The 14216-nt window shown below is 48.2% G+C and overlaps 1 protein-coding gene across 20 annotated transcripts in view; it reads left to right on the forward strand.

Moving 5' to 3' along the window:
• Positions 1 to 14216, forward strand: part of RIN2 (Ras and Rab interactor 2) — a 208264-nt gene that overhangs the window by 131831 nt on the left and 62217 nt on the right. For 13 of the 20 annotated variants that reach the window (XM_070802118.1, XM_070802117.1, XM_070802114.1 and 10 more), the window contains one exon: positions 13003 to 13103. The exons of 4 other annotated variants lie outside the window; for them this stretch is intronic. In XM_070802118.1, the coding sequence (XP_070658219.1) occupies positions 13003 to 13103 (101 nt within the window). Of the gene's footprint in view, positions 1 to 13002; positions 13104 to 13334; positions 13503 to 14216 lie in introns of those variants that run through there. 3 more of the 20 variants (XM_070802123.1, XM_070802125.1, XM_070802124.1) reach the window with 2 other exon arrangements.

The following is a 14216-nucleotide window of genomic DNA, read 5'->3' on the forward strand; positions in this document are numbered from 1 at the left end:
GGAAGATTCCACATTCCATAGAGTGACTAAGCCTGTGTGCCACAACTACTGAAATCTGTGTGCCTAGAGCCTGTTCTCCTCAACAAGAGAAGCCACTGCAGTGAGAAGCCCAGGCACCCAACTAGAGAGTAGCCCCTACTCACCGCAGCTAGAGAAAGTCCACATCCAGCAGCACAGTCCGGGCACAGCCAAATATAAATAAATAAAAATAAATAAATATAGGGAAAAAATTTTCCCCTTAAATTAGTAAATAAATACATTAAAAAATAATTTTTCCCCAAAGATGCACTAAGTTTAAAGTTATATTAGTGTTTGTTGTGGAGGATCATTTCAAATATAATTAAACTAACAGCTCTGGGCTGGGCCTCTTCAAGTTGTACTGAGCCTTTGGTGTGTTTGATGGCAGAGGCCTCTCTGCCCTCCACAGCCTCCCCATATTTGGAGGTGAGTGTCCGGCAGGGTAGAGCCTGTGGAGATCTCTTACCCTTGGATAGAAGCAGCTTACAATTTAGTCATTAGAGGTTGTTGTTCAGTTGCTAAGTTGAGTCCGAATGTTTTCGAACCCACGGACTGCAGCATGCCAGGCTTCCCTGTCCTTTACTCTCTCCTGGAGTTTGCTCAAACTCATGTCCATTGAGTTGATGATGCCATCCAATCATCTTATCCTCTGTCACCCCCTTCTCCTCCTGCTCTTAGTCTTTCCCAGAATCGGGATCTTTTCCAATGAGTCAGTTCTTCGCATTATTGTTTTCGTATGTCTTTATTAATGTTGGCTGCGCTGGGTCTTCATTGCTGCTCGAGGGCTATCTCTAGTTGCGGTGCTCATGGGCTTCTCATAGCGGTAGCTTCTCTTGTTGCAGAGCACAGGCTCTAGGTGTGCAAACTCAGTAGTTGTGGCATACAGGCTTAGTTGCTCCTCCGCATGTGGGATCCTTCTGGAACGGATCAGGAATCGGACCCATGCCCCCTGCATTGGCAAGCAGATTCTTAACCACTGGATCACCAGGGAAGTCTGGGGCCAGGGTTTCCAACCAATGGCTTCTGCTCAGTGAGACCTGAACAGTGGTTCAGAGCTCTGAATTCTGCATGTACAGCTCCCTTGGTGTGATCGCTGGTGAACAGCTGAAAACTCTGGAGCTGTGCCTTTGCAGCAGCTGCCACAGTGTCAGCCACTTCCCCGTGGTGTCCAGCTGAGGTCAGGCTGGAGCCCCACCCACCCCGTGTCCTGATTTATCCCTGGTCTAGACAGAAATGGACAGGGAAGTTACCAAGAGGAAGGCAGGAGAGGGAAGTGCCCCGAACTGTCCTGAGCTTGGAGGTCTCCACAGAACACAAGGACACCATTCCTGCTCTGCGGAATTTGCGTCCAGGTGGGGGCCATTGGGGAGAGCCCCTGGCTTCAGGATGGTCTCAGACACAGGACCATCAACCTCAAGTGGTGAATGGAGGGGAGGGAGGAAACAGGGGAGGTTGGGGGCACCTTGGGTCAGTGTCTCCAGAAACAAGCCCAGAGCTAAAATTTTTCACGAAAGTGGCTTATCAGAAAGTGCTCCCAAGAAAACCCCATAGCAGAGTGGGGCAGAGAGGGTGAGCGAGGGTCCAAGTTCAAGGGAAGTCCCTTGAGGGTAACTCTGGCTCTGTCTTCAAGGACCAGAGGTGAGGGAGCAGGAGCGTTTACAGTCAGCGCCCATCAGTCAGTGGTCCAGAACTGACTCTGAGGGTCCTTCTGGGTCTCTGTGCACAAGACCAAGCAGTTTCTGTCCTCTGACAGGGACCTGGGGCTGGCCGTGGAGGGCCAAGTTCCCTCCCCCTGACGGCCTTGGGGAAGCACCCAGCATGTCTGGCAGAAGCACTAGTGTCAGCGAGACCGCTGTGCAACCTGATGTTTGCAGGGCTTTGCAGATACCAGGAAGGTCTAACAAGAGGCTAAAAGTCCAGAAGCCTGGTCCCTGGGTGAGTCCTGCAGCGGGTACCATCACACCTAAGGTGCACCAAGTACTGATGGGGGCTTTTGCCTTTCAAATATTTCTACCCATTCTAAGTTGTTGTTCAGTCGCTCAGTCATGTCCGACTCTTTGCGACCCCATGGACTGCAGCACACCACCTTTCCTGTCCATCACCAACTCCTGGAGCTTGCTCAAACTCATGTCTATGGAGTCAGTGAAGCCAGCCAACCATTTCATCCTCTGTCGTCCCCTTTTCCTCCTGCCCTCAATCGTTCCCAGCATCAGGGTCTTTTCTAATGAATCAGCTCTTCGCATCAGGTGGCTAAAGTATTGGCGCTTCAGCTTCAGCATCAGTCCTTCCAATGAATATTCAGGGTTGATTTCCTTTAGGATGGACTGGTTTGATCTCCTTGTAGTCCAAGAGACCCATTCAAAGAATCTCCATGCTTCTCAGGCCCCCAGCAAGCCCCATGGAATTCAAGTGCTTGGGGGAAATAGCACATGGAGGCCTCCCTCTCCCTTGTGGGCATTGCAGCAGGACCTGCGTCCCCAGCATATACAATCAGCCATCACATCCAGCATCCTTAACCCCACCTGGAGCTTCTGGTGGCACACCTTAAACCACACTTCTCACCTTGCTGTCCTCTGAGGAGGGTGGTATCAATTGAAAGCCTCTCTCCACACCCGCCTCCCCGCCGCCCCCACCCCCCACCCTCCAGCAAACAATAAAGGGGCCTATCTATTGTGGACATGGCCTGCAACACCTCCTTGGACCCTTAAATGGCCCTGAGAAACAGCCCTCAACACATCATCCATTCACGGATGAGAAAATGTAAGGGGGTCAAATGATTTCCTCAGGGAATGCACGGCTTGAATCAACAGAGCCAAAGGAATTTGAAGCCGGGCCTTTAGCCAAAATTCTGCTTTTAAATAATTCAATTATTCACTCGTATTTGTTTCTTCTAAATGCTGCTATTTACTACTTTGTGCTAAAAACAGAAAATTACTCATGGCAAACCATTGACTTCACACAGAGGATGGAGAGGGGTGGGTTGCTTATTAAGTTTTCCTCTACGTATGTTGGAGGTGGGCTGTATTTTTTTAACTCCAGAGAAGAAAGTGGAATAAGAAGGTAGTGAGTGTTGTTTTTTGGTAACTAGGAAGGTTCTGATTGGCTTCCCTGGTGACTCAGATGGTAAAGAATCTGCCTGCAATGCAGGAGAGCCAAGTTCAATCCCTGGGTCAGGAAGATCCCCTGGAGAAGGGAATCGCAACCCATTCCAGTATTCTTGCCTGGAGAATTCCGTGGGTAGAGGAGCCTGGCGGGCTACAGTCCATGGGGTCTTAAAGAGTTGGACAGGACTGAGGGACTAACACTTTCACTTTCTTTCAAAGTTCTGATTGTGGCTGAAGGGCTGTTTTGGATCAGTAAGGACTGTGGCATAAATACTGTGGTGTCTCTGACTCTCCATATGGGGTGAAAAATCCAGTGCAGAGTTCACCTGTCCCGAGCCACGCCCAGCCTTTGGGCAAACTGGGAAAAGGCAGCCTTCTGGGCACATTCCTTGGCCTGCAGAAGGTACCTCGGGGCAGGGTTTAGGCCAGGAGAGCGGGTAATGTAGAACTAGCCCTGGTCTTATCACAGTCACCCCTCACCTCCTTGTCCCAACTTCACATCACACTCAGGATTAAATCCAGACGATGACAGGCCTACAGAAACAAATACGTCATACGTGAAGAGGCAAAATGACATGTGTCTTAGAGAAAACCAAGGAGACTTTCTTACTTCCAGATAAGGAGTGTCTTCCTAGACAGCGGAGAGTCAGCAAGAGCCTTAAGTAACTTTTGATTCTATCAACATTCAAAGTTTAAGGGAAGTTGGGACTTCCCGGGTGGTCCAGTGGTTAAGACTTCTTGCTCCCAAAGCAGGGGGCCTGGGTTCCACCCCCGGTCAGGGAACTAGATCCCACGTGCCAGAACTAAGAATTTGCCTGCTACAATGAAGAGCAACTAAGACCTAGCACAGGCAAAATAAATGTTTTTTTTTTTAATTTAAGGAAATTTAAAAGGCAGAGAAACAGGATGAGGGGGAATCTTCAGTATTTGAGACAAGGGATTCATATCCACAACTTAAGAAAAACCAGCAAACCCCTAAACAGGCAACAAATAAACGAACAGATAACCCCTCTGGGAAGAAATACAAATAGATGACCAAAATATGAAGGGAAGAAAAACTTGCCACCCCAAAATATCTCTTTGGCATGCAGATTATTTGAAGCTGGAGACAATAGCTCTGAAGACTCAGGAAGAACCTTTGACCTTCCCCTTAAACTGCCTAAAAAAAACGCAGATAGAGGACCTGTACCAGGAAGGGAGCCGTTGCCTAGAAGCCTCTAACTCACATGAGGCAGTGGATGGGAAGTCATGGCCCATTGTATCTGCAGGGGCCAGCAAACCTTTGTTTTCCAAACAGCTGCTGGTCCATCTCCTAAGAACTACCTTCCTTCCCTTTGAAGCCCTCTTTTGTCTTTAGCTGAAGGTGATATTTAAAGGGTTTGGCCATTTTGGTTCTTTTGGCTCCCCCCTATGTGTACATGTTATTACACTTTGTTTGACTTTCTGCTGTTAACCTGTTTCATCCTAATTTAATTTATTTTAGTTATTTTGGCCTTGCCACACAGCATGTGGAATCTTAGTTCCCCACAGAGATGGAGTCCTCGCCCCTTCCAGTGGAAACTCAGAGTGTTAACCACTGGACATCCAAGGACGTTCCCACTTTTTTTTTTTTTTTAATTCTTAATTCTTTGACCAGCCAGAAGAGTGTAGAAGGGCAGAGAAAAATTTCTTCCTTCCCAACAAAAATAATCTTTGAAAAGCACTAAGATAATAAAAAGCCATTTATCAGATTAGCCAAAGCTTAAAAAAATTGATACTTCCCTGGTGGCTCAGATGGTAAAGAATCCACCTGCAATGCAGGAGACTCAGGTTCAATCTCTGGGTTGGGAAGATCCCCTGAAGGAGGGCATGGCAACCCACTCCAGTATTCTTGGCTGGAGAATCCCATGGACAGAGAAGACTGGCGAGCTATATAGTCCATGGGATCGCAAAGAGACAGGACTGAGCGACTAACACACAGTAAATGCTGACAAGTGAGGTGGATGTTTTCAAAGAAGGTGGAGGCACTGCAGCTGGGCACAGACCCCTGGAGAGCCACATGGTACCTCCTCATAACCTCCTATGTGCCTACAATTTGGCATTTTCTCTTGAGTTTTCACACGGTACACAAGGCTGCTCATCACAATCATGATTGTGACAGCAACATATTAGAAACGAACTAAGCATTTATCAAAATAGAATGGATACATGGGGTATTCCTAAGTATATCCCTACATGGTTTGTCCCTTTGGTGGAAAACCATTCCCACTTGAAACGAATTAACCAAGGGTGGGACTTTCCTAGCGGTCCAGTGGTTAAGACTCTGGACTTTAAGACTCAAATGCAGAGCAGGGAGGATTCAATCCGAGGTCAGGTTCAATCACTGGGTTGGGAAGATCCCCTGGAGGAGAAAATGGCAACCCACTCCAATATTCTTGCCTGGAGAATCCCAAGGACAGAGGAGCCTGGGGGACTATAGTCCACGGGGTGGCAGAGTCAGATATGACGGAGCAACTAACACATAAAAACAAAAAAAGGGCCAGATTCCAAGATGCTCCAGTGTCAGTCCCCAGACACTCCTCTACAAGTGAAGGCAAGCAGCCTTCATTACTTCTTTGTTTCCATGGTGACAGTTCCTGGGGCAAGAATCTTCTGAAAGTTTGTAACAAGCCAATTATTTTCCAGATTGCTTTAGGAAAACTCCAGCATGGGGTATGCCCACTAGACCTAGAGGCTCCGCCAGCTCAGCGGAAACAGGAAAGGCAGTTGTGAGGGTCAGTGGTTGTTTGTGACCTGGAGGTGGGTCTAAGCCCACAGAGCTGATAAGATTGTCAAGGCCCATCATATCCCAAGGCCAACTCAATGCACTTGGGGAATAGAAATTCCATGGCTGGGAGTCAGACTTTTCCCACATCCTAGGATTCAAGTCTTCATCTGTCAGTGACACATCCTTTCAAGAACCGCTGATAACATTCCTGAGTTAGTCCTGGAATTCCTGTATCAGAACTTGCTCTAAAAACACTTTCTTTTTAACTTGACCTTCAAGAGAATCTCTCTCCTCTTATCTAACTCTAAAATAAACAAAGCAAGATTGAGTCCCTCCTTTCCCCTCCCTCCAGCTTGCCCTGCAAGCAAGGGTGTCAGACAACTTCTCTCCTGGTCCATCAGTCCATTGGGGAAAATTGTTATCTAGTGTGCACATCTCAAGCTTAGAGACTTTGGGGCAGACAGGCAGAAGGAGGGTTGGAGTCCAGGAACACTAATCTTTTGTAGCGGAGATGAAACAACCTCTTTGCAGGCAGGGAGGTGAATGAGTCTGTTTTTAAGTGTCAGCTTTATCAGCTCTCTGCTTCCTAGCGGGTCACCATTCATATAAAGAGAGGACTGAACTAGGAAGAAAATGTGAGAGCATTTAGGGGCAGGCTCCAAGGTGTTTTCATCTCATCATCCTATGAACTCATCCAAACCCAAGCCCTAATATCAGGGGTTCAGGAATAAGTCGGTACCGAGGGATTCAGGACTCAGCTGACAGGGGTCGGGCTGGGATTGGAAGGTAGGTCTTTCTGAGCCACAGCTGGGGTCCTCACCACCGCTCTTTCGACTTAAAAAACAAAAAATAGTTGCAACGTAAAAGATGAGAGTTATGTTTTATTCAACGGAAATTTTTAGGACTTAAGCCCAGGAGGTAGCACCTCAAGTAGTCTTGAGAGAATTGCTCCAGGGGAGGGGGGTGAGGGGATCGGTGAGGAGCCAGGTTATATAGAAGTTTTGCAACAAAGGGTAGGTAGTCTGAACATCAAAAGTATTTTTGTGAATTAAAGAGAACCAGATATCACAAGGAATTTAGCGCTTTTCTGTATATGGGAAGATGCAGGAGTCTGGGCTCACTGAAATCATCCCTTTCATATGCATCTCAACTATTTGGGGCCAGTGTCCTGGGTGTTTTTTGTTTTCACATCCTGAGCTCCAACCAGTCCATCTTAAAGGAAATCAGTCCTAAATGTTCATTGGAAGGACTGATGCTGAAGCTGAAACTCCAATACTTCGGCCACCTGATGCAAAGAACTGACTCATTGGAGAAGACCCTGATGCTGGGAAAGATTGAAGGCAGGAGGAGAAGGGGACGACAGATGATGAGATGGTTGGATGGCATCACCGACTTGATGGACATGAGTTTGAGTAAACTCTGGGAGTTGATGATGGACAAGGAGGCCTGGTGTGCTACAGTCCAAGGGGTCACAAAGAATCGGACACAACTGAGCCACTGAACTAAACTGAGCTCCCTTGGGCTCTCTGAAGGGAGTGGTTGCAATCTGATGGCTGTTAGATCTCAGGTATTTTTCCTCCTTCCTGAATGCCCTGGAGGGCTGAAATCGCTGACGACTGTGACATCATTGTTTACTGATATGGTAGGAAGCACTTCATTTCTCTGTCAGGTAGGGGCTGCAAAGCGGGCTGCCTCACACACTGTACCCCCTGCTGCTGGAAGTGTGGCCCCATTGGTGAGGTTCCCCTGACAGGCACATGACCCACACAGAATAATTACAGATTGGTCCATATCAGTGTAGACTCATGGGCCTGGCTGGAGCTGCACAGGTTCCATGTTGTCGAGCCCTGGGTGTGATCTCGGGAAAGAACCTGGGGCTTCCCGAATTCTCCTGCCCTTGGCCTGGCTGCAGGGTAGGGTGAAACTCATCCCAAGGAGTACTACCTGTACTTTGTTCTGGAGCCCAGGGCGGGGGCACTGGCTTTCTGAGCAGAATGAAGGAGGGACGCAGAGACCCAGCCCCAGGCTTGTTCTCCCTGTGGCGGATGCAGAAACAGCTGATCCTACCAGCAGCCTTCTCCCTGCTCTGCACCCCAGCCCTGTGGGGTATACAGAACACAGGCCATGCCTTGACTTTCTCCGGGCAGGCTGTCTGTGCCCTGACTATGTTGCTGCTTGTGGGGTTTTCTGGAGAGAACATAGCTACTGTGTTTTGAACAAGTACTACTATCTCACTGGCTCTGTGCCCTGAAACCTGAGGCCCATCTCTGGTGCCAGTTCACTGAGTAACAGCCGTTTGGCTGTGTTGCCACCCCCTCGGGCATCCACACATGTCTAGGGCAGCCATACAGGGTTGCGGAAAGCCACACTGGCTTCCAGCTTGGCACATGCGTAGGCAGCCCCTTCCCCGCTGGAGGAGTTCTAACAGAGACCCGGATGTGCTGGGGTATCAGGTTGTGTAAGTGGATTTGGAGAAACTTGAATGAAGCAGCTTACACGGAAACTGACTGCTGTTGGCTTTAACACAGGAAAAGGCTAAAACTTCGGTTCACACTGCTTCCCCTTCGGTGGGTGCTAAGTTATCCCTGTTTGCCCTCAAAGAATGAAATCTGGAAGAACATGAGAGCATAAGGGGTGAGGTCAAACATCTGCCAGAATTAAAACCAATCAAACACACCTGTATCTGGGAACAGTGGTGGGGAGCAGCTTACATCCCATCAGGGACCTCTGGGCTGACCTCAGGGAGCAGCAGACATTTTAGGGTGACTCTTGTTTCTGGCGGCCTGGCTCTGGAACCCTAGCCTCTGGTCCATCTGTCAGGTAAATCTGTGCCATCTGATGGATGAGTTGGGGTCAAAAAGGGTGGAGAGGGGAGATGAAAGGGGTGAAAACGCCCTCAATCCATCCAGAGCGTCCCAGAGTCATCCAGCCAGGGCAGCCTCTGTGGTCAGCCACCTTCATGCCTTGGGGTCCTGGCCCTTCCCTTCTGCTTTACAGATAAGGGGTGCCACCTGTGGTTTGCCATCTGGGTGTATTGAGTGACAACCACAGATTGTAGTGTGTGTTTGGGACAAAGAAAGCTGGCTGGAGGGGTCAGCTGCTTCTCTCGGGGAAAGCCATTCAGTTCGTGATGATGGCCGTGAAGGGGACTGAGGGCAGAAAGGATGAATGTGCTGGGTTGGGAATCTTTCCTTTGAGATTTGCTGGAGGTCGAGTTTGGGCCTCCCCAGGGCACGCCTGCTTGCTCCCTCATGGGCCATGTGTGACCTTCCTGCCCTAGAAAGTGGAGGGGGGGACCCCTGCACAGACACTCAGACACCCCCAGCTCACCCTACTCACTCCCACCTTTTTAGTCCTTCCTTTTTCGATTTTCCTACATATTGGAGTCTGGGTGAACTCTGGGAGTTGGTGATGGACAGGGAGGCCTGGCGTGCTGCGATTCATGGGGTCGCAAAGAGTCGGACACAACTGAGTGACTGAACTGAACTAAATAAGTTTGATGACGAAGTCAATTAAACATACAGAAAATCGCATGATATTACACTCATCACTAGCTCCATCTAGTATCATCATTTTGCCACTTTAAGAAATGAAGTGCTGCAAGTGGCTGAGATGCTCTACCTGTGCACACCTCCATCTACCTGTGCACACACCTCTGTCCACCTGTGCACACCTCTGTCCACCTGTGCACACCTCTGTCCACCTGTGCACACTTCCACCCACCTGTGCACACCTCTATCCATCTGTACACACCTGCATCCACTTCTCTTCCTGAGAACTAGGATGATTAACCCTATACTGCATCTTGGAGTCATCTGTTTTCATATATGTATCTACAAACACTCAACAGTACAATTTTGCTTAGTTTTAAACTTCATATACTGAGTGTAATCTGTTTCACTTTTCTTTTTTTGCTTTTATGAAAACTTGTTTGAGCTTTTGCCTGTGTGTTGATGTATATAATCTGCTTCTTTTTCTTTCGTTTTTTTTTTTTTTTTGGCTACGCTGGGCAGGCTTATGGGATTTTATTTCTCTAATCCAGGATTGAACCCATGCCCTTTGCGGTGGAAATGCAGAGTCTTAACCACTAGACCACCAGGGAAGTCCTAGTTCATTCATTTTAACCGCTGTGGAGTATTCTATACCTCCATTTATCCAGTGTCTCCAGTTGGTGGACATTTAGATGCTTATAATTTGGTTTTCTTACAAACAGCAGTGCGGCCAATATTCTCATCTCACCCAGGGGCGTGGGTTTCTCTCAAGCATGTGCACGGGAGTCTGTGTCTCTATAAGGTACCACACACGGCTTTCCAATGTGCTTGCCAAACATGGCTCCGGCAACATGTAAGTGCTCCTGTTTTCCCACATCCTCAAGGATTTGACATTGTCAGACTTTTAATTTTTGCCTCTGGAATGTGTCTCAAAGGAAATCCCCTTATCTCCTCTTCTAAGGCCCCAGTGCTTCCAGAAGCTCCATGTACAGCCTGCACCCCAGTCACACACAAAGGGGATGGACTTGGCTGGCCCCCTATCCCCTGACCTCTAAGTGCTGAGAGTGCACACAGCTGTTTGCTGGGGCCCCTTATCCATCCCCCCCACCCCCCATAGATAGTCTCTCCTTGTCACAGTGACCTATTCCAGTGACTTCCAAATGTATAAGTTGTTCCACCCTTAGTATTAGAAGTCACTTAATACATTGAATTGATGACCAACCAGCAACTCAGTTAGAACTTAACCTGTGCAGTGTCCACTGGGTTACTTCCTCAAATCTGATCCTTCCCCATGTTTTCCTCAGTGAAAGGCACTATCGTCTATCTAATAGCTCAAGCCAACAACTTAGGAGTGGCCTTGAGACTTCTCTCACATTCAATCCATCTCTCAGTTTCCATGTCCAGTGATTCCTGGATTTGCCCCCTTCTCTCTGATACCACTCTGGTCCATACCACCGTTGTCTCTTGCCTGGACCATTGCAGTTGCCTCGTAACTACTTTTGCTGCTTTTCCTTACAAACCATGTGTAGCCAGCAGCCAAGGAGATCTTTTTAGAACATAAAACAAGTAAAATGGCCATTCCCCTACTAAAGCCCTCCAATGGTTCTCAGCTGAAAATTCAAATCCAAGGGTACTGTAATCTAGAAGGTGGACAAAGGCTGGTGGCAGGCAGACCACAGTTTTCCACAAACCTCCCTCGCCTCTGGGACTCGCTGTGTGGAGGGCTCCTCCCCTGATCTTTTCTTGGCTCCCTTGTCATTCAGGGCTTCATCACTTCCTCAAAAGACCTGTCCTCACCACCCACCATAGCTAGGGTGACCCTTTAGCTACCGCCTACAGCATCACTCAATTCTCTTTTCATTCTGTAACTTCTCGATGCTCAGTGCTGTGGTCTGTGTCCCAAATACAGTATTATCTCCATGAGAAATGTCATGGAGTGCTTAGCATGAAGTGAGTAGACATAAAAATCTGAATGAATGAATAGATAAGGGTACATTTTGGTACAGCCTATAGACTCAAAATGAAATTTCTTCCAGAGTCTGGGTGGAATAAAAGCTGCTTGAGGCAAGACGACAACATCTTTAAGCTAGAACAATGATTCTCAAGCATTTTATCCCCAGGACCCCTTTACACTGTGAAAAATTATGGAGGGCTTGACGTGTGGGTTACACCTACAGATATCTGCTATATTAGGAAAGAAATAATTTAAATGTTTATTTTAAAATATTAATTGGTTTCTTGTTGACATAAGTAACATTTATATGAAAACATCTGTTAATTTAGCCGCTAAGGTGTGTCCAGCTCTTTTGTGACCCTATCAACTGTAGTCTGCCAGGCTCCTCTGTCCATGGGACTTCCCAGGCAAGAATACTGGAGTGGGTTACCATTACCTTTTCCAAGGGATCTTCCCAATTCAAAGACTGAACCTGTGTCTCTTGCAGGGCAGGTGGATTCTTTACCACGAGCCACCTGGGAAGCCCCATATGAAAAAATAACTGCTGCTGCTGCTGCTGCTAAGTCAATTCAGTCGTGTCCGACTCTATGCGACCCCATAGACGGCAGCCCACCAGGCTCCCCCGTCCCTGGGATTCTCCAGGCAAGAGCACTGGAGTGGGTTGCCATTTCCTTCTCCAGTGCATAAAAGTGAAAAGTGAAAGTGAAGTTGCTCAGTCATGTCCAACTCTTAGCGACCCCATGGACTGCGGCCCACCAGGGTCCTCCATCCATGGGATTTTCCAGGCAAGAACACTGGAGTGGGCCGCCATTTCCTTCTCCAGTGTATGAAACTGAAAAGTGAAAGTGAAATCATTCAGTCGTGTCCGACTCTAGCGACCCCATGGACTGCAGCCTACCAGGCTCCTCTGTCCATGGGATTTTCTAGGCAAAAGTACTACATTTTTTAAAAAAATGAATGAGCAGTGACACTTTGAGTAGCTGTTCCACAGATCCTGATTAGCATCATGAAGATTCTTTTGAATGAGTGGATGTGGGGAGGAAGGGGGGCTCAAGAATTCAGACCACACTTCAGGGTCAGATGTAGCTTCTTCCCAAGCATGTAAGCAAGGCATGCAAGACTACACAAGTCTTCTCCGAGAAGAAGACACGTTTCCCCATCTCTTCCCCTGCGGCTCCCTGACTGCCTGCTCACCCACTCCTACCCCCACACAATCCTCTCTCTTCCCTTTCCCCTAACAAGTCATTGGAAGTTGATTTGCCAACTGTATGTATCTTTGAAATAGACATCTTTCTGTAACCAGAATAAGGATGGTATAAAGTTTAATCCAGGGCATCCATTTTGACTGTTCACTTTGACAGTAGGAATGTTGAAGCCTGGTTTTGCCAAGATTTGTTTATTCCTCTTTGTAGTTCATGTTGAGAAAGCAAACTGGGTGTCATATTTTTTTGTTTTATTTATGTCATATTTTAGGGTGATACCGAAACCTAAGTTCTTCCTCTTTCTCAGAAGCTGCTCCCTCCCTATTTCCCCCCTCCTCTGGGTAAAGGAAATTCACAAAGCCAGGATTTAAAAAAAAAGAAAAGAAAAGTGGTCACCTCTGTGCTCCTATTGAAGTGGCTGAAGCTGCCCAGCTCTGGGCACGCCTCTTCCACTTCCTGACGTCACACTATTTTTGTCTTTGAATAGCTCATTGACACAATTGCCTCGGAGATCGGCGAACTGAAACAGGAGATGGTGCAGACAGATGTCAGCCTGGAAAATGGCCTGGGACCCACCGAAGCCCACAGGTGACCGAGGCGATTAGGCATCGGGGACACGATGGGGGCGATGTGACCCTGGTAGCCACCAGGATAGCTGTTCCGGTCGCCTGGCAGGTTTGGGAACTGGGGGTGTGGTGGCCACTCCAGAAGAATCTTCTGTAGGAGGTGGGAGTGGCCTAGGAACCAGTTGTCTGGGTTCACATTAATCCATCTGAAGGCACTTGAACTTTACACCTTCTCCATTCCTCTTGGCATCAGAACCCGGAAACCTAAAGTTCTGTCTGCCACCTCCACCTTCTCACAGTGATGGAAACAGTAACTCAGCGGGAGCCTCCGTGTGCAAAACAGAATTCAGTGTAGCCCGTGTCTGTCTCCAGAAGGTTTGAAGGGAGCACTAAAGAGGATGGACTCGTTTTGCATTCTCAGGTCAGAAACAACCCCAGCACCTTCCATGGCCCTTAGCCCAAAATGTGACCCAGCGTATTGGAAATTGGATGTGGTTGTAAGCGATGAAGAAAGGCACTGGCTACCTGTGTTACGCTGTGTTCACAACACACAAGGTCTAAGTAGGTAGTTAAGGACTGGCATTTTCTGCAGAATGAGGATACAGAGGTGGGGAGCGGGCAGGCTGGAGGAGAGTCCCCAAACCTCTTCTAGTTCTTGGAAGCTCTAGTTCTTTGCAAGGACAGGAGGGCATAGTCAGTAGAAAATGCCATGGACACTTGGTGCCTCGGAGGCCAGATTTATTAGTAGTTTCCCCTTTTTCTCAGGAAATGGGGTTGAGGCTGCCTGGTGCAGTGTGAGGGTGAGATTTTTGGAGTTGGTTTTGCTTGCAAGTCATGAGCTGGGCAGGAGGAGTCCTGCAGAGGCAGGCAAACCAGGTGAATCTGGTTGTCAGGGCAAGTTTCAAACCAGCCCGACCTGTTCCTGCTATAGAGGAAGGAGAACCAGCCGACCCAGGGCGGCACCCTGCCACCCTGCAGCTGCCACCCTGCAGCTGAGAGTCTGTGCGTCCATACCCTGGGTCTCTGGAGGAATAAGTCCCCCCTTAGCTGTGCAAATACTCTGTGCTGTTTCCTCTGCTTTTGTACAAAAATGTTGGAGGTAGACTAGATGGTCCTCCACTTGGCATTCTGTGAC

The sequence above is a fragment of the Bos indicus genome, chromosome 13 (genome assembly GCF_029378745.1).
Source record: "Bos indicus isolate NIAB-ARS_2022 breed Sahiwal x Tharparkar chromosome 13, NIAB-ARS_B.indTharparkar_mat_pri_1.0, whole genome shotgun sequence".
NCBI lineage: Eukaryota > Metazoa > Chordata > Mammalia > Artiodactyla > Bovidae > Bos > Bos indicus.